General features: G+C 40.7%; 1 protein-coding gene across 5 annotated transcripts in view; it reads left to right on the forward strand.

Annotated features, from left to right (window-relative positions):
• The first annotated feature begins 8,579 nt into the window (after window positions 1-8,579).
• The window catches only part of kazna (kazrin, periplakin interacting protein a), a 229,031-nt gene continuing 214,135 nt past the window's right edge, over window positions 8,580-23,475 (forward strand). For 4 of the 5 annotated variants that reach the window (XR_013934138.1, XM_080443725.1, XM_080443730.1 and 1 more), the window contains exon 1: window positions 8,590-8,708. Coding sequence is in view for 4 of the 5 variants with exons in the window: in XM_080443725.1 (XP_080299851.1) it covers window positions 8,595-8,708 (114 nt within the window). In the remaining variant the exon portion in view is untranslated. Of the gene's footprint in view, window positions 8,709-23,475 lie in introns of all 5 variants that reach the window. The other variant, XM_080443729.1, reaches the window with a different exon arrangement.

Consider the following 23,475-nt stretch of genomic DNA (forward strand, 5'->3'; position numbering starts at 1 on the left):
GCCAGGGGTTCCCAAACGTTTCCATGTCAAGGACCCCCAAAATAGCCGATTTACAAGCTCACAACACATGGCAGCGAGACGTGTTGTGAGCTTGTAGATCTGCTATTTTCGCCATGTTCAAACTATATATATATATATATATATATATATATATATAATAACAAATTATTTAACATGTTTTAATTTGAATTGAAAAAGAAAGAAAGTGAGAAAGAAAAATGCAAGAGCAGAGTGGAACCATAATGTTTTTCATTTGCATCTCAGCTTTGAGATGTGACACATCGTGAGCTTGTATTTTCACTATTTTTGAGCGGTGTAGCCGCTCCTATAAGTGGGTTTGGGACCCATCCGTGGCGAAAGTTTTTCTTTCCGTCGCGAAAATTTGTCTTTCGCTGTACTGTGATTGGCTGATTGGCTGTGACGTACTGTGATTGGCTAGCGAGACGCATGATGAAATTAATAACTCATAAATATATATTTTTTTAAGTGAGCTTCCATCACTGTGATGACCACTGTTGTTTTTGAGCACCGAGCGGTGCAAATATACAAGTGTCATAACAAAGGGTCTGAATACTTATCTTTGCAGGACGTGCTGTGATTGGCTAGCGAGACACATGATGACATTAACTTAAAACTTCGCTCATAAATAGCACCGCTCACTTCACACTGGGTGTGATTTTTTAAGTGGTTTATCGATTTGTTGTTTTCCCTCAACCATGTCCATGACTCAGTCTCGCTTTCTTAAACACTTTCAACCTGGCATCCCTAATATGGGCATAATATTATATGTGAAAATTGTTAAAATAGCAGATGTACAAGCTCTCAACCTGAACATACCTGAAAATGTACTATATTCTGTTTACTAAAGAGCTGGAGAGACCCCTGTGACCGAAGAAACGCTCTGTAGCAATGATTACTATCAGAATATAGTACTTTAAAGGTTTAATGACATTCACTTTTACACCACATTCAAAGTCTTTGTCCTGGTCCTTCAAAAGTGTACAAAAAGTTTTAAGTGAAAATTCCATTCCAGTGATCCATGGCAGGTGTTTTTCTCTCACATTTCTAAAGCCTTTTCAACTGCAATGAAAAAAGAAATCTTTGCCTGCGGGTGTCGCTGGTGAGGGATTTTGCCTGTCAATCATCGCCTCTGCTCCGCCCCCCCCAAAGGAAAGGATAGGGGAGGGGAGGGGCGAGGAGGAGAGTGGGCGGGATTATTCGACTGTGACCTCACTGTCGAAGGGCCAAGCTCAGATTACTTTTCAGCCTAATTATTCAGAAAACCCCAGACCACAGAAAATCCACTGAATGTTCTAAGTTCAGTTTTTTTGGGTGTAATTGAGGTCATAAAACCCCAAATAAAACATTGAAAATAAAAAAAGTGAAAATGAATGTCATGATACCTTTAACCTTTTTAACAAAAACATACAAAAAAATCCAACAAATATCACTTACCCTACCTTTAAGTATCACTTTAAATTAGTTTCAGCTCACGGTAGAAGTTTAAAGTATTTCACAAGATGTGTCATTGATACATACTCTGCAGTTAAGCTACTGTGTGTCTCTGCATTACCCTGTAGCCTACTGCTGTCTTGGGATTATTTTCTAATGCCGAATATGAGATTGATATTGATTGGTCCATTTACAATCATAAATATTCAATGTGACCTGTAGTCCCAGCCTTTCAAAAAGGTTTTATAGATTTATATAGATTTTCTTCCCCACACCAAGAAGTTCAATGAAAGAGCCTGCTGTTACTGAGCACCCTGGCTTGGTCATGTTTCCCTTGATAAATAATGTTCAAAAACACATTAGAGCAAAATCGGCACTGACAGAGTTCTGGACTGAACAACTTTTATTAGAATCACATTGTGATGTTTAATGTAACTTGACATTATGGTAAAACATTTCAGGTTCCATTGTGAAACCACTTAAGCTCCTGTAATTCAGTGTAAAGCCCGACCGATACTAGATTTATGGGGCCGATCCCATATTGGAGAGTCCTAGACCACTGATTACCAATGTTTTGACCTTGCTAATCAATTTGTTAGTTTTGTTTAAAAAAAAGAAGTTAAATAGCTATGTATTCTAATCATCAGAGAGTCGCTCTCTCTCTCTCCAGCGCTTTAGTAAACAGAATATTTTCATTTTTACCAATACCAATTTCATCCGACCAGGAGAAAGAACTCATACAGGATAATGGATAAACAAGTGACATTGGAAGTGAATCAGAATCAGAATCAGCTTTATTGTCACATCACAGGTTTACAGAAGTGATGAAACAAGCTAAATGAACAGACAAAATTGGAACTGCAACACAAAACAAAATAAGCTGATGAATGGCTTCTCTTTCCTCATTGGATGAAATTGGCAACCCACCTGAAAAGTTACTAGAGAAACGGGGAGACGCATGTTAATGAACAAACACTCTGTAGCAAAGATTACTATCAGAATATAAGGCATTAACTTTTTACGAAAAAAATACTTTTGTTTTACCAAAAAATATCACTGACATCACCTTTTAATTTGCTGTGTCAACGTTTTCTTTTAGCTTGTAGATTAGGCTACTTTCGGCAAAGGGATTTAGTGTGGAGAGAAAAAAGGAGGCGACCACGGTCACTAAAGTATATAGGGTTTAAGTGGACTAGTATTGGCAAATCCCAGGTAGGTCATGAAATTTACGGATTGTAGCTTTAAAGTTGACAGTGGAATTACTATCATAGGCCCTGGTGATGTGCTTCACTGAACTGGTAAATAATATGTTTGTCAAATGAAGCATGAAGCCTTCAAAACATTTGCTTGTATACCTTAGATCCAAGACTTAATGAGTGCAACACTGGAAACTGGGAAATCAATGCTGACGTTCAATATGCAATGTAAGACTGAAAGCATGAAAGGCACCATGACGCTATTAATTGTCTATTACTTAGGCTATATTGATTTCAATACCTAGAGTATGAAATGGATTATCCCTTATAATCATACAGACAGTGATGGCATTTAGATGCATTTTTTTCTTTCATTCTTTTTTTACTGGTGTTTGTTATCAATATCAAGAATCATGCACTACAGTTGCACTTCAGCTATTAATTGAGTATTAAATTGTCTATAACATGTCTGGTAAAAGCTTGATGCATTGTAAGTATATGGTAGTATGACAAAGAATAGTAAATTGCCCGGTTTGTTTATTCACCTCCATGCTGCCATGCCAAATTAAGTCATTTCCAGAGAAAGACCCATTTGACCTATAGATATTTGCAGCATGATTTAGCAGCTAGTCTGATCAATTGTAAAGATGTCAGAGTATCTGACAACATCTATCGACTTGTGGCTACTGTCATAACTTGTTTACAGTACGGTTAGTCAGATATAGATGGCTTAAAAAGCTTGTGAATGAATTATGTTTAGGTCAGGACTCTTGCTCAATATCATTGCACTGATTCTTTTTTGTATCAGCTTGCCCTACAACATGGTGTAATCTGAGCCAAGATTATATTGGGTCGATCCTGAGATTGACTTTTTTGTGTCTGAGATCAAATGTTTTCCAATACATGTCAGGGCTGCATTCGCCCACAAAGCCAAAGACTGTTGTGGTTTGAGTCACAGACGCTGGTAGCATTTGAATATATTTTTAAAGGTCATTCCCCTATTCATTTAATTCAGAGACCAGGAAAGGTTGAAAGCAAGGTTTTCCCCTTATTCTCCCAATTTAGTGATTATGCCAATTTTCCCCACACATGTGTAGTCCGTGTCATTGCCAACAATTTGGCATTGTGAGAGCACCTGTCTCCTCTGAGTAAAATAGAATAGAATAGGATAGTAATGGTATTAGCCACGTTTGCGTGAAATTTTACTTTTGCAGAGAATAAACAATTGAACACCACAAGACAAAAGGCAAAGAAAAGTAAAAAAGAAACAGATTTACTGCACTCAACCTACAGTAAATCAGTGAACAAGAAAGAGTGTTCTACTTGCTGCTTGCAAGTTGAGCGCTTGCCCATTGGAGGGCACTAGGAGCCAGGAACTGAACTCACTCCCTAGTCAGAAATTTTGGAGGCTCTTTTCAGTACTGATGGATAATTTTCATCTGCACTGTTTCAGGTTTAAGTTAAACATATAGTACTAACCACTAATAGCTAACCAGGAATCAGAACTGTGTCCATGGCATCTGCTTCTTAATCAAATGCAATGAGATGTTAAAGGTGCAGTAAGTACTTTTTGTTTGTTAAAAGAAGTGTTGGTAAGACTTAATTAAGGTCAGGTCTATATTGCGTTATAACCGCATTTATAATGCACTTATAAGGCATTATAACAGTTATAAATGTTTATTATTGTGCATAACAACTTACAACAAGGTTTATGGAGTAGTTGTATAACTTATAATAATATAATTTATACTTTCTGGTCATACTGTAATGCATTATAAACTCAGTGGAACAGCACTTTAGAACTACCAGGTAACACTTAAAGGTTGGGTCATTTATAATGCATTATAATGCACTTATAATGCTTCATAACACTCGTTATAAATGTGTATAATTATGCATAACAACTTCAAAAACTCTTTATAACTAACTAAGTTAAGGTGGCTTATAATGCATTATGACCAGCACTTATAATACATTATAAACGTTTCTTTGGTTAAAATAAGTGTTAAATAGCTCTAAATTCTGATAGTACTAATTGCTGTAGTGTTTGTTCAGTAAAAGGAGTCTCCTTGTCTCTCCACCTCTTTATAAAACAGAAAATGCATTTTCGTTTCAGTTTCAGTTTAATTTCCAATGTTATCCAACCAGGATAGAGAACTCAATCAGGATACAGATTAAACAAGTGAAATTGGAAGTGATGACACTAAGAAATGAGCAGGCAAAATTGGAACTGTAACACTATAAAAATGAAGCTTAAAAATTGGTACTTTCTCCTGATTGGCTGAGATTTTGACACCTACCGGAAAATGTATTTTCTGTTTATTAAAGAGCTGGAGAGACGGGGAGACTCCTGTTACTGAACAAACACTCTATAGCAATAATTACTATCAGAATATAGTGTTTTAACCTTTTAACTCCCTGTCTCTCTGGCTCTTTGCTAAACATAAAATTCATTTTCATGGTTGGGATGCCAATTTTATCCAATCAGGGAAGAGAATTCATGCAGGATACAGGATAAACAAAAAAGAAAACTGGAACACTATACAATTGAAGGTGATGAATGGGTACTTTCCCCTGATTGCCTGAAATTGGCAACCCACCTGAAAGAGAGACAGGGAGACCCCTGTTAGTGAACAAACACTCTATAGCAATGATTACTACCAGAATATAGAGCTTTAACCTTTTTACTTTTGTTTTAACCAAAGAAATATGACTTTGTAATGTGACTGTAATGTGATTCATTTAGTTTTACTTCATGTTTGTGAACTACTGCAGCATTGTTGCCTCATCCCTTGGATAAATTGATTTCTTCTGCTCGGCCTGTTATTTATTTCTACAGTACAATGAATGGTATCGTATTTGGATAAGGAACATTAGAGCTTTGTGCTTCTATTTTGTTATATTGTTGTTCCTGAGAGAAATAGTGGTATTAATACAGGATGGAGACCTGAGATAAATATGCTGTCTCGCTTCTTACTCGCTTCCACACTGTGACTTGCTTGACTCCTATACCTCTCTCTGTGTTTATGAATTAAGATCTGTTAGTGAACCAAATATGTCTGAACTCAGGCAATGACCTTCTCACGAATTCGGAGATCTGTCATTTACTCTTGCCTGCTCCACTCTCACCTCGAGCAGAGAGAGGGAGAGAGTCTCGCACCCATTCTTATCTCTGTTGCTTCAGTGCCAGACTTTTTAAATTTACCCACTCAGAGCTTGTTTGCTTGGAAAATGTCAGCCACGGTCGAAGAATTTTTTGGATTATGTAACACAGTAATCTATGCTCCCTTCTTGTTTCGCGTGGGTGCTGCATATAAAAGAGGCTTTTGATTTGCATCCTGGAACAGACCCTATCCCAATCCTTGGCACACCAAATCACCCTGCTCTTAATAAACTTAGCGTGGCGTGTGTATCTTTACTTGTCAGAAATATGGCTGTGCATCATACAAGGAGAACACGTGGATGAATGGCTTCCCAACAATATGAGGTCCCACTGTGAACCCATATTAATGCAGGCCCCATAGACCAGTGGTTCTCAACCTGTGGGTCGGGACCCCCCAGGGATGATTTATTTTTTGAGGGGGGTCCCCAGATTACAGTAAAGTGACAATTTAAGGACTTTTAAGACCCTTTAAATACCTACAAAATAAACGAAATGAATAAAAACTATTACTTCATCAAAAGTAATCAACAAACTATACTATACGGGCCAAATTGTCCAATAATATAAGTAAGATCTATAAGCTCACAACGCTTCGCTGGGAGCTTGTAGATCTGCTATTTTCACAATATTTATCTGTGGAACCGAGTGAAACAAAATGTAACGCCTCAACTCCTACAATTCCAAGTGCTTGTCACGGTCGGGGGGTCCCCGGTTCAAATATGTTTATTTTGGAGGGTCACGGCCTGAAAAAGTTGAGAACCACTGCCACAGACCACAGTGTAGTTCTAGTCTAGCCTGGATCACTGCGCCAATGCCTTGATTTACAGACAGTAGAATTTGAAAATACTGTAGCCAACGTAAGCTTATAATAACGCTTTATAGACAGATAATGGGGTCTGCCCTGGGTGCCAACCGCTGTTGCAGCACACACAAAAAAAAGTAAATGCGCGAAAGTAATTTTTTAAAGTAGGTTTTTTACCCCATCCAACATTTCCACATGTGGGCGGCCTCTGGGAGTTGTGGCGACCTTTTGAAGACTAAGGGGTGATTAATGTTAAATGGAAGTGAGCCGAGGAAGTCTGTGAAGTGTGTGTGTGTGTGTGTGTGTGTGTGTGTGTGTGTGTGTGTGTGTGTGTGTGTGTGTGTGTGTGTGTGTGTGTGTGTGTGTGTGTGTGTGTGTGTGTGTGTGTGTGTGTGTGTGTGTGTGTGTGTGTGTGTGTGTGTGTGAGAATTAAACTAGTGTAGGGCTGTCCGATGGTCAATTTGGGGGATTAGCCAGAGAGGAAACCTAAAAGGAGAGGTTTTCCAGGGACACAGAAGGGCAAGTACAGGGAAACAAAAACAGGATGGCTCTCAGGCGGACGTGGAACATTCTGGAGCTGAAAAAGGGGCGAAGTCATTGACAGGGTGACAATATAGGAAGCTGTGTTCCTCCATTGTGCTATCTATGCTTGCACTTTAGAGGAGAGAGCAGCCCTCCACCCAGAAAGGAAGTATAAATATTTGGCTTTTGATACACTGAAAACTAGTCTATTACCCACTGTAGCCATTTTTCACTCTGAATAATTGTGGTAGAATTTATAATTGTATATTTCCCAATATAGGCAAGTAGTGGTGTGTGTGTGTGTGTGTGTGTGTGTGTGTGTGTGTGTGTGTGTGTGTGTGTGTGTGTGTGTGTGTGTGTGTGTGTGTGTGTGTGTGTGTGTGTGTGTGTGTGTGTGTGTGTGTGTGTGTGTGTGTGTGTGTGTGTGTGTGTGCGTGCGTGCGTGCGTGCGTGCGTGCGTGCGTGCGTGCGTGCGTGTGTTGCATTTATATAGCGCCTTTATCCAAGGCACTTTACAATGATTGTGCATTACATTCACCCATTCACACACACATTCATACACTGAAGGCGGAGTAAACCATGCTGGACACCAACCTGCTCATCGGGAGCAATTAGGGGTCCAGCGTCTTGCTCAAGGACACTTCGACACTAACTCGGGGGGGGGGGCGAACTGGTTCCCAAGCAGCTGCTCTACCTCCTGAGCCACTGCCGCCCACTGCCGCCCACTGTGGGAGTGTGAGGTGCGGGTGAACGTCAATGTTTTTAATAAACATCTCAGCAACCGCATTACCGTGCCCGTTGTAACTACCATCGTCAATGTAGTAGGTGCAGATTTGAGATGCATTTGCAACTTCTATGGACTGTGTCTATGTAATTTCCCTTGTGTGGACATAAATAAATAGTTTATGTGTGTGTGTGTGTGTGTGTGTGTGTGTGTGTGTGTGTGTGTGTGTGTGTGTGTGTGTGTGTGTGTGTGTGTGTGTGTGTGTGTGTGTGTGTGTGTGTGTGTGCGTGCGTGCGTGCGTGCGTGCGTGCGTGCGTGCGTGCGTGTGTGCGTGTTTTAACTCAGCTTCCTTAACCTATACGACCCGTCAGCATCAATACTTTTTGTAACAATTTAGCTTCCAACAACCTAACAGCTGGCAATTCAAATGAATAATTTCTTCCCTCATGTAACCCTGCATTCATTCATCAGTGAGAAACAACTGTGTAGTGTGTTTGCATTGTTTAATTTTTTCATCTGAAATTGCTTTGGGACAAAACAAAAACGGTTGTATTTCAGATCTCTGCAGGATAACTGTCATTCTCCACCGAATGTATCTAGATGTTAACATGGTGGTTCCCAAACACCAAAGCTGGCTGAATTCCACAAACTAATCATTGAAATACTTTCGGTGTTGTGTGTCCTCTCCTAGCCGTGCAGTCTCTGAATAGCCTGAATGACCAGATTGCAAACTTCATGGTGCCGGGAACCAAGTCCATGGAGCAGGAGGACCGTGCGTTTCGTCCTCCTGAGAAGGAGACGTGGCAGAAGTCCATGACCCTGATGAGGCATCTCTTAGTGGACGCACAGGTAGGAGAACCATGATGCTGTCATTATGTGTTTCACCCGCTAGCTTTTTTTGGCTTGGCTGGCCACCCTCAAACTACTGTGCAGGACCATGTAAACATTGTATTGAACAAGGAGTGTGTACTTCAGGAGGGTGTATGACTCAGGAGTGCCTGGAGTTATGCAATACAGTTCTGTTTACATGCCCTTGAGCGAGGACATTCAACCACAGAGATGCTCGACGTGCAGCACTGCAGGTGACCCTGCACTCTCACCTGTATGATAGCAGGTGAGTAGAGCCATACGTGTGTGGACCGAGGATAGAATACACATCGCAAATATGGGAAAAATGTACAAAATTAGCAAATATATTGTAGGTTAACTCTCAAGTTCAAGAAAGCTCAAATCTTGCATAATCTCACATACCGTACCTGCCAAACTGAAGTGCCACAACCTTCATGGTTCACTTTGCACCACTGTTTTTAAAGTGCAGATTGCCATTTCAGAGAAGCTAAAAGAAAGAAGCCGTCGGATGAAATATATATATTGACAGTGCTTAATGAAGCTGTGATAACAAGGTTATTTTGTCTTCATAGCTTCCTTATTGGATTTCCCAATACAAAGATTTTTGTATTTGTTTAGTTACATCTGAAGTCATTTTCAATCATTTCATAGCTTTTTCACACATGCTGATTGCTCATAAAGTATTGCCGGCTCCCCATTTATTTCACCCTCTCCCTACTCTCTTTCTCTCTTTTTCGTTCCTCCTGTATGAATCATCCTCCGACTCCTTTGATTATTCAGTGACGACCCCGGCACGTCCTGAAAAGTAAAATTGCAGGCTATCAATCACCCGATGGACAGGCTGTGAGAATGTTTGTGGATTGATGTCTGCCAACTGCTTGCGAGGCAGCTTTGTTAATAGTAAACTAATGAATTTGCTCAACATTTGAGGCGTCCTTCGCCCGAACGCACTGCTGACAGATAAAGACGATGATGAGACAATGTCAGAGGCTTCATTCAGCACATATTCTTTGTCCTCTCTCTCTCTCTCATTTTCTCTCTTTGTGGCATTCTCTCCATCTCTCTCAGTTCCATCTCATTATGCTCTGATATTCTTGATCTTAATTATCTGTAACCTTGGTGAAGTAAGTAGGCGGACGCAGATGAGAGCCTGAGCTCTTCAATGAGCCCACTGTGTTTGGAGTACAAGTAGTACACACAGAGGATGCACCAGACATGCAAAAGTGTCACTTTTCAGCTACACTCACCTTTTTGAACCCAAATAGGGCAATTGTGTGACACCTGACCCGAAAGAAAACAACATGTTGTCACCTTTTTCACCTCGGGGCTGTTTGCATGCCTGGGATGCACCCAGTGAAAGAAGCCTGTTGTGGAGACTTTGGTGATCTTCTGATGACGTACTGTAGTGCTGCTCAGGCTCCTAGTCTCACTAGCGGGTGGGGGGCTTCATTTAAGGCAGGGGCCTTCAACGTTTTTCAGGCCAAGGACCCCCTAGCCGAGAGAGATGAAGCAGGGACCCCCTCTATATTGAATAAAATTGTGTTTCAGATTAAACTAATTTTTTTTACTTGGCCTGCTCTTTTTTTCCCTCTACACCTACAGTATACCTCTTTGCCAAAAATAGCAGATCTACAAGCTCACAACGTGCTATTTTCAGCTAATGTTCGCCTCAGAAAAGGGATGCTAGGGTTCAAATGTAAAAAACTAATAATCATATCACACAAAGATTTGGCGGCCCCCCTGTAGTAGCTCTGAGAACTCCCTAGGGGTCCCGGACCCCCTGTTGAAGACCCCTGATTTAAGGCTTCATTTAAACGGGCTAGATTAGATCAGCTCATGCCGTCATCAGGATCTATGACACATAAAACAAGCAGTAGCTAAGTACCCTCTAAAACCCCATGACCACACATGACCCACATGGAAACATGTGGGCCTACTGGCATTGTGCACAAGAAATTTGGCACTGATGGCACACACACAGACAGACAGACAGACAGACAGACAGACAGACAGACAGACAGACACAGAGACAGACTTATAGACGACTAGACTTCTGCAGAGCCACGGCGTAAAAATCAAATCTAACAAAAAGTTTAAACTGATCCCCCCCTGTTAACACATTTACTGCCAGGTATTAATTAATTAATTCATCCAAAACTGCCAGCGTTTTTACCTTATTTGGACGATCCACAGAGACCCACGGAAGCCACGATGTGAACACGGATGTTAAAAAAGGCTGTCTGGGGGGAGGGGGAGGGTCTCGTCTATCCACCGGAACAAAAACATTTTAACCGCGATCGTCCGTACTGTTGTTATCGGCAGTTGAATATGGCTTGTTTTCACCTCAAAAAGAAGAAATCTGAGCTAGTTGTGTTTTTGTAAATCTCATAACATAGGAGTGGATGGAGTGACTTTTTTTTGGGGATGACGTCACTTCCGGTTCTAGCCTTCTCTCGCGTGCAGTCAAGGGATCGTTCATAGGTTGGCGAAGGGCGCCCTCTAGCGTAATCACTAAAAAACATGATTTTTAACCTGTATTTCACAGCACAGGGATGGAGGAAAAGGGTTAGGATTATAAATCAGGTACAGTATGACATTAACCATATATAGATCAGTGATCTCACTGATCCGTATTCAAAACCATGGTGTTGGCTCTTGAATCTGTGCCTGTATGGTGCCGAGCCAAAGCTGGGCCCCAATGCCAAGTGGAGTAGATGGTGTTGCCGGGAATTGACAAAGCAGCCTTCTGTCACGCAAGGTGACGTTTGAATCAAATGTGAATTCCAGTGACTTATACATGGGAGCCAATATTGACCCCGAAAATTAGTTTTCGCTACTTTGCCTGCATCCTGGCCCTCTTTAGAAATGTTGAAATGAGTTATCCTTTTCGCGGCACCCAAGAAAGTCCTCCTCATTCAACAGGTCGCACAAACTAGCTTGAAAAGAAAACTTTTTATTATTTATCTTTCCTCCGCTCTCTCTCGGGCTCTCCCCATCTCACCGTATGTCTGTCTGTGGTTAAAATGCATACTTAATGCTCAAAGCCTGGGGGAAAATCTACTTATACACACTAGTGGAGGAGACGTGGGGAAACTACTGAGAGGCAAGTGAGTGACACTGGATTCCCCAGGGTCTCTCTTTCTTCTTCATCAACACTTCTTTCCAATTTATCATTCAGTCTCTCTGTCTTTCTCTCCACAACTTTGTGTCATCAGGGTTAAGGCAGAGACAGGTGGGCAGCTTTCTTACAGACTGAGGTTTTGGCAGCTTCCTTCTCCTTGGTTCGTTTGCAGCTATGTGGGGACTTTCTGTCGGTCCACTGTCATGTTCGGTAGCTACTCTTTTCCTTTTTGGCAGAGTTTAAATAGGCTCTAGGTGAGTGCAAACATTGTTGTCTGTCTTTGTTTTTGCCAAGGGCGCCCGTGACCTATAAACAGGCCAAAAAAGCACTTTATGAACAGCATTGTCAATTGTTTTCATTGGCTGAAATATTACACATTTATGACAGTCTTGACAGTACAAGGCCTCAGTGTGACCTCATCTGTGACAACTAGGGCTAAGCCAACCATTTTTACACTTCAGTGCTTCATTGGAAACTCTCAGAACAATGAATCATAGGCCTGTGTCTAATACAAATTTCAGTTAGTTATGGAATCGTGAACTTCTTGTGAACAATAAGTTATATTTAAAGTATGTTGATAATAACAGATAGATTATAAGTTGCACAAACACAGAAAGCTCCTCTGTTTACTACCTGACGAGCACAAATCAATGGCTACACTTGTCTCGCAGCTTACAGTATTTAGCCTACCTGTGTCCTTTCTTGCCACGGCCACTGGACTGAAGAACACATTTGATCACTTGGGAACACTGATATGGGGTAAGGCAATACAATAATAAAAAAAAGCTAAAGTATAAGCTGTAAAATCTAGGAAAACACCACATGTCAGCCAGTGAGGAGGAAGAGTCGGTTGCAATGGCAACCAACGTTTTCGACAGTATGCAGTGAGGTCCTTCATTGGTGCAAATAAAAGAAACAATTTCAATGCTGCTTCCTCAGAGTCAACTTAAGTATAATGCCTTGTCTTCACAGTTGTGCAGGCGCATGCAAGCCTATTGCATAAACTCTGGCTTCATTTTGTCCTTAACTGTGCGTGGAATTAAAAGAAAAAAGAAATAACTAGGCTTAAAGCTGAGATGAATGGTACAAATCTGAATTTAGGATCCCAATCCAACAATCAAATCTTTGAAGGTCTGAACCTGATCGGCTCAGCCAAGTAATTATCTGAATGTTTTGGTTGCTCATTTGGCAGAATGATGCTCAAACGTAATGCTTATTTTTTTATTCAATGGTTTCACAGTCACATCATGTGTGCATGTGGTTCTGATAAGGAGTGTATTTTCCTTCAATTTGCTCTCATGTTAACCACTTCGGCCCCATTTTCAAAAGAAAAAATAAATGCAATAATTTTCTAACGAGAATTCTCTGAATTGGATTTTCCTGCAGATTCCGAGATTGGACGATTGCACAATACTGGGGTTCCCCAGTGGCTCACCTGGTAGAGCGCAGACCATTAAAAGGCTCAGTCCTTGCACAGACGGCCCCGGTTCAAATCCGACTTGAGGCCCTTTGATGCATGTCCTTCCCCATCTCACTCGCCCCTGCCATTTCCTGTTTCTCTCCACTGTCTCTATGAAATAAAGGCTTGAAAATGCCTGAAAAGTTAACTTACCAAAAGAAAGTGCTGGTCTCTGTGGATGCAACGTTCTTGCGGCAAAGAGTCATGATTTGATTTATTGCCTAGAATGAATATTCAGATCTTGGAAAATGTGTAGAATATATGAAAGTATGCTCTTATAACACAACACGTTGAAAATGGCAACTCCATCCGCCACTCAAATGCTGCTATTAGCATGCAAGAGACCATCTTGACCTTAGAGGAGCTACTGTCCCCCCCAGCTCTTCCTCCTTCTCCATCTGGTGTGTATCCTCCCATCAAGCTGCGAGGAGATGGGAGGCCAAGCCTTGGTCGACTTACCCAGCCCCCTCCTCCACTCTCCTCCATGCGATATCCAACTGTGTCCATATCCACCAAGCTGTCACTCATCAGTGGAGGGGGATAGGGTAAAACAAACAAAATAAAATAGAAGTCAAAATAGGCGAGATGTGGTAGATAGCTCCTGCAATCAAAGGTCACAGTTATCATGGAACAGTTATGGAAGAAGTACTCACATGTTTTACTTAAGTAAAAGTATCAATACCACCATGTAGAAATACTCTGCTACAAGTAAAAGTCCGGTATTAAAAATTTACTTGGGTAAAAGTACAAAAGTATTGGCGTCAAAATATACTTAAGTACTAAAAGTAAAAGTACTCATTATGCACAATATCCCATTTCACATGTTTCAAAATGTATATAAATCCTTTGAAAATAGCTGATCTACTAGCTCACAACACGACGCGTTGTGTCTTTGTAGATCGGCTATTTTCAACGTTTTCAATATTTGCCTCTGAGATGTAGTGGAGTGAAAGTAAAAGTATTGGAAATTGGAAATACTCAAGTAAAGTACAAATACCTCAAAATTGTACTTAAGTACAGTACTTGAGTACATGTACTTAGTTACTTTCCACCACTGGGTCACAATGCGCAAGGACAGCATTATATACCATCGTCTCTGGGGAGAGGAGAGAGAGAGGGGTAAGAGGAAAGAGAAAGAGTTAGAGTGATTGGCTTTAGGTTAGTTGGAGGGGGTAGGAGTGACATTGACATTTACAGGAGAAAGACACTGATGAAGATGGTCTGTCTGATGCGCTCCTGACTTCCACTCTTCACTTCAGCTTAATTGTCAGAGTAGAGCAGCATCCGCACGCCTGTCACCCCCAGAGGAGAGGCTAGACATGTACACACACCTTCAAGCATGGATGCATACACACACACACACACACACACACACACACACACACACACACACACACACACACACACACACACACACACACACACACACACACACACACACACACACACACACACACACACACACACACACACCTTCAGTACATAATGTTTTTCCTGGACTTAATTGCGGTGAGTGCAGAATAATGGTCGGGCCTGGTAGTTCGTCTGGTCATGCCCATTTGAATGATAAGCCAGTAATTTCTCTCAAGGCCTTTGTGTGATATGTGCAGAACACACAACACATCGATATTAACAGCTTCCATCTGTCTAGTCTGGGATGAATCAATATTCTCTGGTTGCAAAGTCTATAGAGTGGGTTAAGCCATACAGTAGATGATGAAGGCAACACTTTTTTCGCCCTTGGTGACTTTGGCGCTACGGTGTTACATCCTCCTAGTGAAAACAATGGATTTCATGCAAGGAGTGTATGAATACACAGTAAAATGTTCAGTGTTCAATGTTTTAGAGGATTTTTTTGCTTTGTTTTAATGCTTCAACGTTGTATATTGTATTTTAACATGTCATTGTTGTATATTGTGTTTTAATTTGTTCTTGTAAAGTGTATCGAGACGTGTAATTTTACACTGAACTTGAACTTCAGCTCAGAGAGTGTACAAATGTAACCAAATAGACCCGTAATCAGCCCTCAGGATTTTACTGTGTATAATTGTTGAGTCTAATGGGGAATCTTATCTGAATGACGGCTTACTTGTGTACACTGCAAAGTGGAAAGACCCCTATCCAAAGTCAGGTGTGTAAAATAAGCAGTCTGTCTGGCCCAGGACGTGTCCGGATGAATATTTCAACACAATGGACCCGACTTCTCCACACAGATCAGCTGAAAGGGTTTGGAAATGAGCTCGGGGTCATGGAACAGTTCAGGCCCGCCCGGAGCCCCAGATAGAGAGTGGGGGGAGTTGGGCTGGTGCCTGAGACGAGGGGGCAGGGGGTGGGGTAGGGGTAGGCCTGGCTGGGTCAGTCTGTCCCTCTCCTGTTGGAGGCTCAGCTGGTCCTCCGGATTGTGCTTTTTAACCATGCATAATACATGGCCCTGGTCCCATCTGCCCTCCCAGCGACTCCTCTACATGCAAGGTGTAAAGTCCATTTTATTCTGGAGTGTTAACTCATTCCATATGGCAACGCATCTCTGTAATTTTACATTTCTTTGGCTATTAAAAAACAGCAAATATACAAGCTCATAGCACGGCACCGAGTGCCGCGCTGTGAGCTTGTAGATCTGCTTGTAGATCTGCTTGTAGATCTGCTTGTACAGTAGATCTGCTTGTAGATCTGCTTGTAGATCTGCTTGTAGATCTGCTTGTACAGTAGATCTGCTTGTAGATCTGCTTGTAGATCTGCTGAAAAAAGTTTGTGCAAATGTTTGAATATATATATATATATATATATATATATATATATATATATATATATATATATATATATATATATTTAACATTTGTAACTCAAATCTTTGCTTCTGGGGATTCTACAAATGTCTAAAACAGTTTTCTGAAAAACGTATGTTGCTATAATATCAGTGGCCTTTTCTCATGTCAAGGGCCCCCAAAATTATATGTATTTGGCCGCGGATCCACATCTCAAAATATTTTGTTCCAGGGACACCCCCCCCCCCCCCAGAAGCAAAGATTTGAGTTACAAATATTTGCACAAAGGTTAGTGATTAAAAAAAAAACGCAGATCTACAAGCTCATAGTGCCGCAATTTTTTAATAGCCAAAGACATCTAAAATAACACGGATGCTTTCCCGGTCTTCATGGATTAAACAAGTGCAAAGTGCAGTGCAGCAAAGTTTTTGTCTCAGTGACCATCTTCAGGGCCTAAAAGAAGTACCAATTTGGGAGTTTTTGTTTTCATCTGTGGCTGGAAAGAGAGTATAGAGTACGTTATTTTATTTGACTTTTTCTTGGTTTAACGGTCATTCGCAGTATGCTACAGTACGCTTCAGCAGAAACCTGTTGTCATTTGTCATTTTGTTGACCTACCGCATGACGTGTCACTTCTTCACAAAAGCTTTCATTAGGCAAATTACACAGTTTGCCTGGTTCATTCATCTTTGCAGCTGCAACATTGTCTTTCTTGTTAACCCCATTAAGACCTGAGACGATTCTTTAAAAAAATCTAAATCCTAACAGTTTTTGGAAAAAAAATCTAAAACATTTTTTTTTCATTTTTTTTCAAAAATAGCAGATATACAAGCTCATAGCGCGGCACCGAGTGCCGCGCTATAAGCTTGTATATCTGCTATTTTTGAATAGCTAAAGAAATCTAAAGTGACACAGATGCATTCCAGGTATTAATGGGTTAAAGACGGTGAGTGTGACCCATTGGCAGTTGTGGAGACGTCCGTTCTCATTTTCTATTAGGATATTGCTGTCTCTGTTTGTTGTTACTTTCACATTTGCTATTAGTATTATTGCTTTCTCCCTTTGCTGTTAGCTTCACATTTTCTATTAGTATATATTGCTGTCTGTGTTTGCTTCCACTCAAGTCTCACTGAATTTTGTTCACAGCGATGGCACTTTTAAAGACAAGGTCAAAGCCTTGTCATTCCTAATGCAAGTGTGGTCAAGAACATTACACTCGATGAAATGCCCAGGAATTGCAGATTTATTGAGTGGATAGCATCCAGAATGAATTTAAAATAGTGTCTTTTGCCCTTTATCTGCTCTTTGCAATCCGTTTTCTCGGTTTAACACAAAATTGAATTGTCGGTGCAAAATGCATGATATTACTCCTGGAAGCTGTTGGACTTGGATGTTGAGCAGATTGAAGATGGCAGCTTATCTTGTAAGGAATAAATTGAAAACTGATTCATTTTAGGAATACACTGCTGTATGTTGCCTGCGGAGAAAAGAGCATGTTCTATATGCCACAGAAAATTGCCAGTAAGTACGGAAATTGATATTGGACATTGGGATATAAAATCATGGAATAAATCATTGTGAGAGAGCAGTGAACAGTTTGCATGAATTCATATGCTATTACCAGATGGACCATAATTTAATAGAATTAATAAACACTATACTTTTAGATAATTCTAGTGTGGTTAGTTAGAATACTGTACATACAGTAATATATTCCAAGAACAAATGAAAATTTTCCCCCTTATACTGCACACTTGTTATAGTCTGTAGAAACTAATACTTAAGAGCAATACTCATGTTGTATTAATCTTTCTCATTGTCTTCGTCAAAGGTACTCTCTGGTAAGTAAAGGGAGAATCAGATGGGGTGGTCTATTGTAATTGTACAATGGTATGGACTTTCTTTGGAATCACACTACCCGTTGACCATGTCACCACGTGGCCACAAGAAGGGTTACTATCAGGAACATTATGCCAAAGTGATTAGCTTTGCTAAGCTGAGTGTTCTTAGCACTGTGAGCGTAAGAATGAATAGAGTGCAAGACGTAACTAAAATACATTTCAACTTTCAAACAGGTTCAAGCGGGCCACCAGTAGTTTCTTAGCAACAGCAAGAGCCAGCCATCTGTTAGGTGCTACTAGCTAAGAAAGAGCAGCCCGGCACACATACAAGTGTGACTTAGATTCATACTTGAAAATCAATCGTTTCAAGTGGCAAAACAGGGGTATTACAACAAGGAGGTCCGCATTAAAATTTACACTCTCTCATCCCATACATCACTCTTAGCTATCATCATAACTGAGAATGAAGGATCATTTGAGTATGAAGATGATCTAATGATATACAATCTCGATCAATTCCTAACTTTGGCCGTTCATACTGCATAAACACTATTTTCAATTGCTTGTCAACAAATGTAATTCATTAAGGGACAGGATATCCAATTATGTTCTCATATTAGATACCATGATTTAAGAAATTACAAGTAAAAATTACCCAAAGATCATTATGCATATTCACCATGTCTTAGGACAGAAGTGCTATAAGCCTTCTCACTGCCTTTGTTAAGGTATAAGCCTGACATACACAGCTCTGACCCATCACTCAGGGAGCCCCAGTAGACTGAAATAACTAATAGTGGAATTGAGTTTTGTACAGGTGGCTACTTGACCTGAGAAATGTCGTCCAACTTTAGTTGCACGTTCCGTTGGAAGAACCTTCAGCAGCATTTTTGTTGTTGAACGAGCATTTTCAAACACCATTGAACACCATGAAGTTGTGTGGTCGGAACTACAGCTGTTGGTTTGTCTTTATAGCATTATTACTTGATCTTCCCAACTGCACCATCAGAGTCACAGACTTTGGAAGGTCACCAATTTCGCCTGAACAGCAGCATTATCTTTTCAGGCTGGTGAGCCAACATTATGGAAATGTTTGTTTCATTCCTTATTCAGGTTGCTCATCCATGCTATTCATTATCCATGGCAGTTTGACAGTGCCCTAACAGTGCCAGGTAAAATATACTATTCTCAATATTTTGTTGACAAATGCAAGGGATTCAGCAGGTCTGTGTGTACAATTTGCATAATGATCTTTGGGTGATTTTCACTCTATAAAAAAGGCACAGTAAAAAGTATTTATATGTAATGTGAAAACAGTATTAGGTGACCTGAATAGGAATCCATTGCAGTTGGCTAGACAAATCAAACTGTGTCACACTTGAAGTCCATAATACTCTTCTGTTTTTGCTGTTGGAACTGTTAATACCCGTTGGAACTGTTAATACCGTTAAACCAGTGTTAAATTATCCGCTTTCGATTGCGGTTTATGATCAATAGTGGGCCCTAATTAAAGTTTGAATTTGAAACCTATATTTGTATATTCATTTATAATAGTTGTTATGTAACATTCTAACAGGTCCATATTAACGGTATACAATACTAGGTAGGCAAGGCTAGGCAATTTTATTTGTATAGCACATTTCAAGTCAATTCAATGTGATTTACACAAAACATCAAGCAAAGGAAACACAATTATAAAATAACATTTGGATGCACAAAACAAAAGAAGTAAACAATTACAGTGCAGAAGAGCGAGAAAAAAACCTTGCAGTTTTCTGGGAGTTTTTTCCAGACATGTGGTACATAAAAACTAAATGCTGCTTTTCCACGTTTATTTTTGGTTTTAGGGACAGAAATCAGACCTTTCCCAGTTGACCTGAGAGGTCTGGATGGTTCATGATTTCGCACAAGATCAGTAATGTATTTTGGCCCTAAACCATTTAAAGCTTTATAGACCAACAGTATTATGAAATCAATTCTTTGACACACGGGGAGCCAGTGTAAGGATTTAAGAACTGGGTGATATGCTCCACTTTCTTGGGATTAGTAAGGACTCGAGCAGCAGCGTTCTGAATCAACTGCAGTCGTCTGATTGATTTTTTTAGGGAGACCTGTAAAAACCATTACAGTAGTCAATTCTACTGAAGATGAATGCATGGACAAGTTTTTCTAGATCCTCATCCTGCTGAGACATAAGTCCTTTAACCAGTGCTATCGATCATGTCAAATGCAGCACTGAGATCTAGTAATACTAAGACACAACTTTTTCCACTGTCTGTATTTACGGTAAGTGGATGTCATTGAAAATTTAACAAGAGCAGTCTCAGTGCTGTGGTGTGGTCGCAAACCTGACTGGAAGATATCAAGGCCATTGTTCACTTGTTGAAATACTAATAGTCACAGGCTTTTTTTGGTAAATGGAAAAGTAATGATAATCATATTCTAACAGTTCACTTTAAGATGAAAATATAAACATTTTAAAATATAAAGTTATTTGGCATTCATGACAACAGATTTATATGCCTCTGTCGGTGGACAGCTGTGTTTGGAATCATTAGGTTTTCGGGTTGGCTGTCTGTCCATGCATCCGTTTGTCTGTACATACGTACGTCTCAACCATCTGAACACAATATCTAGATATTGAACCACTGGCATAGAAGATCAGAGCAGAAACCTTTGTTATTTGTCACTCTTCCCCCCAATTGAACCTGCATCTACTGCCTCTACTATATCAGGAACATGGTGTTTTTGTACTGAGTGACTTGACTGAGTGATCTAAAGGATTCTATGCATCTTACTGTGTAAGAGTTGTTCAGTAGTGTTACTTTGTTGCTGTTTTACTGTGCCTTCGACAGTTTGTCTTACTTTCTGTCTTACTGTGTAACTCATTTGCTACAATCTGCATCCTACTTTTGCTGGCAATCAATACCACAATGTTATCAAAATGTTTCAACACATCCAGCAATGCACCAGCAAGTGCAAGCTCTGGAGCAGCAAGTGGCCGATTTAGTGCACCAGCACCGAACAAGCCACTTGCTAGTACATTTGTAGTAAGTCTACAGAGAGTAATTACACAACACTGTACCTGCTTTTCCCAATATATTGGATTTACACTACAGTTAGTTTGTTTGCACAAGTAGTTGTATGGTATCTGCTGCTGTGACTGTTTTTCATGGTGAATTTGAACCTGCTGTATATCGGATGTGAAGGAGACTGCAATTTCTGGTGAAGTTGCACGTGGTTGGGTTAGGTTTTGTGGTGTGTTGGCAGTGTCCATTGAAGGTCTCTGAAAATGTATAATCAATAAGTACTTTCCTACGGCGGAAGTCTGAGGGGACGTGAAGGGGCTTCCTGCTTGCCCTAAATCTAAGGGGCCATCACATGGAATAACTAATGATACATCCCCCATTCCCCTGTATGTTAGGGGAACTGAACATCACTGCTTTATCGATCAAAGAGATGTATTCAACCGAGGTAGAGTTGGGCAGGTGGACTGAGGACTGTGAGTTTATATGTATGTGTATATGTACTCCTTTGGGGGTCAAGGACTCGCTGCAACATCTACTGTAGCACAAACACGGCTGTGCCTATGGGTGCAGCAGAGCAGAGCTGGTGGTTAAGTGACACCATTGATCCAGAGGAAGGGAAAGAAATGGTGCCTCGTGGGTTTCTGTGACCACCAGCCCTTCTACCCCGCTCTCTGAACACAGCCAGAGTAATGACTAAACGTCCCCCTTGCCCTGATCCCCTGGGGGCGGGGAAGATAAATGTGCGCCCTCCAAGGTGAAATGCAAGCCTGAGGTCAGAGTCGAGTGAACTGCAGAGCAAAGACATTTAACCTGAAGCAAAATGGTTTCAGATTGTAGATTAAGCAGATGCTTTTTGAATTCAGGACCCCCTCCCGACCAAGGGAATTAGGTTTAATTGGTTCACTCTTTAAATCTGTTATATTAGATTTTTCTATTGAGTAAGAAGGGTGGTCCTGAGCCTGTTCAAATGGGAGTGCGTCCATTGCAGGATGGTTCTAATGGGGCTTTTCCACTGTATGGTACAGACTCAATTCCACTCGAATCTACTCCACTTCATGCTAAAACTAATTCTAAGGCTAATTGCTGTCTAGAAACAATATCTAATTCACAAGTATAGTACAGGGTTTCCCCCAGAAAACAAACGTTGTCTAGGTGGTAAGTACGATACTAATGCCAAATATCTCAATAGCAATACAAAAGGGCTATACAATATGGCTATGGGTTCACACATGTTATTTTCTGGTAAGCTGCTTCATGCATTCATATGAGCAAGGTGAGCGAGCAGGCCCCTTTACACTGTCATGGTCGTGTCTCACACACAGTGAATAGTGATGAACATTTTCAACTGACTAGGGGAAAAGTACAGAACCGGCCCGGTCGACTAAGTATTAGTTTACTAAATAAAGAGGGTTTAAGTGGTTAAACTCACTAATGCTGTGTCCTTTCGGAGTGTGGCTATTCGGAGTGCATGTCCATTCGGAAAGGGCCAATACTGTCCGTTGGGAATGATGCTCTTGGGAACGCATGCACCTCCGGTTTTGCTATACCCATTGTAGCCATTGCCAGAGTACCTGTTGTACCCGTCTGTATGCCTATGTCCATTTTATGGCCATATATGGAGATCCCTGTATCTGTCTGAGCTTGTCCCTTTTAGGCCATATATGGAGATCCCTGGTGTCATTAGTATTTACCTACAGTATAATGGACATATCGGTCGGATTGGCGATTCTAGACAACCGTATCTCCATATACTGTATGCATATATATGAGCATATAGATCGGAACCACCGATCCGACCGACTTCAAACCAGGCACCGCACTCCCTCAGGGCGGTGATAACCGCACAGAGTTAGAAGTTGATCAGTCGGGCGGTTCTTGAGATACACAAAGGACAATTACGTACACTCACCCACGCACACAAATATTTCATGTATTTATAGAATAATAATATCTCCATGATATCTCCATGATATCTCCAGGGCACTTCCATGGCAACATGACTTACGGATGCCGATTGACAGAGATCTATGCACTATTAAACTTCAGGGCCCTCAGAAAGATTCACACGGTAATAGTTGTGTGTCTAATGGCCCAGCATAGGACACTTGAGGGGTAATGAAAAACTCAGTGACACAGTCTATTCAGTGATGAATAGAGATATTTGCATAATTTGACCAATGATAGGCTACCTATGTTGCTAGGCAACCCCTGCGCTGTCAAGGCTTGTCACCGGCAGCCGCGCTTATGGCTGAATCTGCATAGTGTTTTGAAAATGTCCTTGCTTGTCTGACTTATGTTGTGTGGCTTGTCATAGGAAGATATCTTCATCTTAAGGAAAATAATATTTTCTCAAAATAAACCACACTGCAAAATATGTACTGTATATCATGAGAAAAGTTGCTTTTGGCCATGATATATTGAAATTATATCACGGCTATGGGTATTGTTCGCATCACCAGTGTTTAGCAAGATTCACCCCAAATTTTTACCAGAAACATTTTGTTACCAACTACAACCTAGCCAGGCTTTGGGTTATGGTGATTATACAGTGG

Source organism: Gymnoscopelus braueri (genome assembly GCF_963280865.1).
Source record: "Gymnoscopelus braueri genome assembly, chromosome: 12".
NCBI lineage: Eukaryota > Metazoa > Chordata > Actinopteri > Myctophiformes > Myctophidae > Gymnoscopelus > Gymnoscopelus braueri.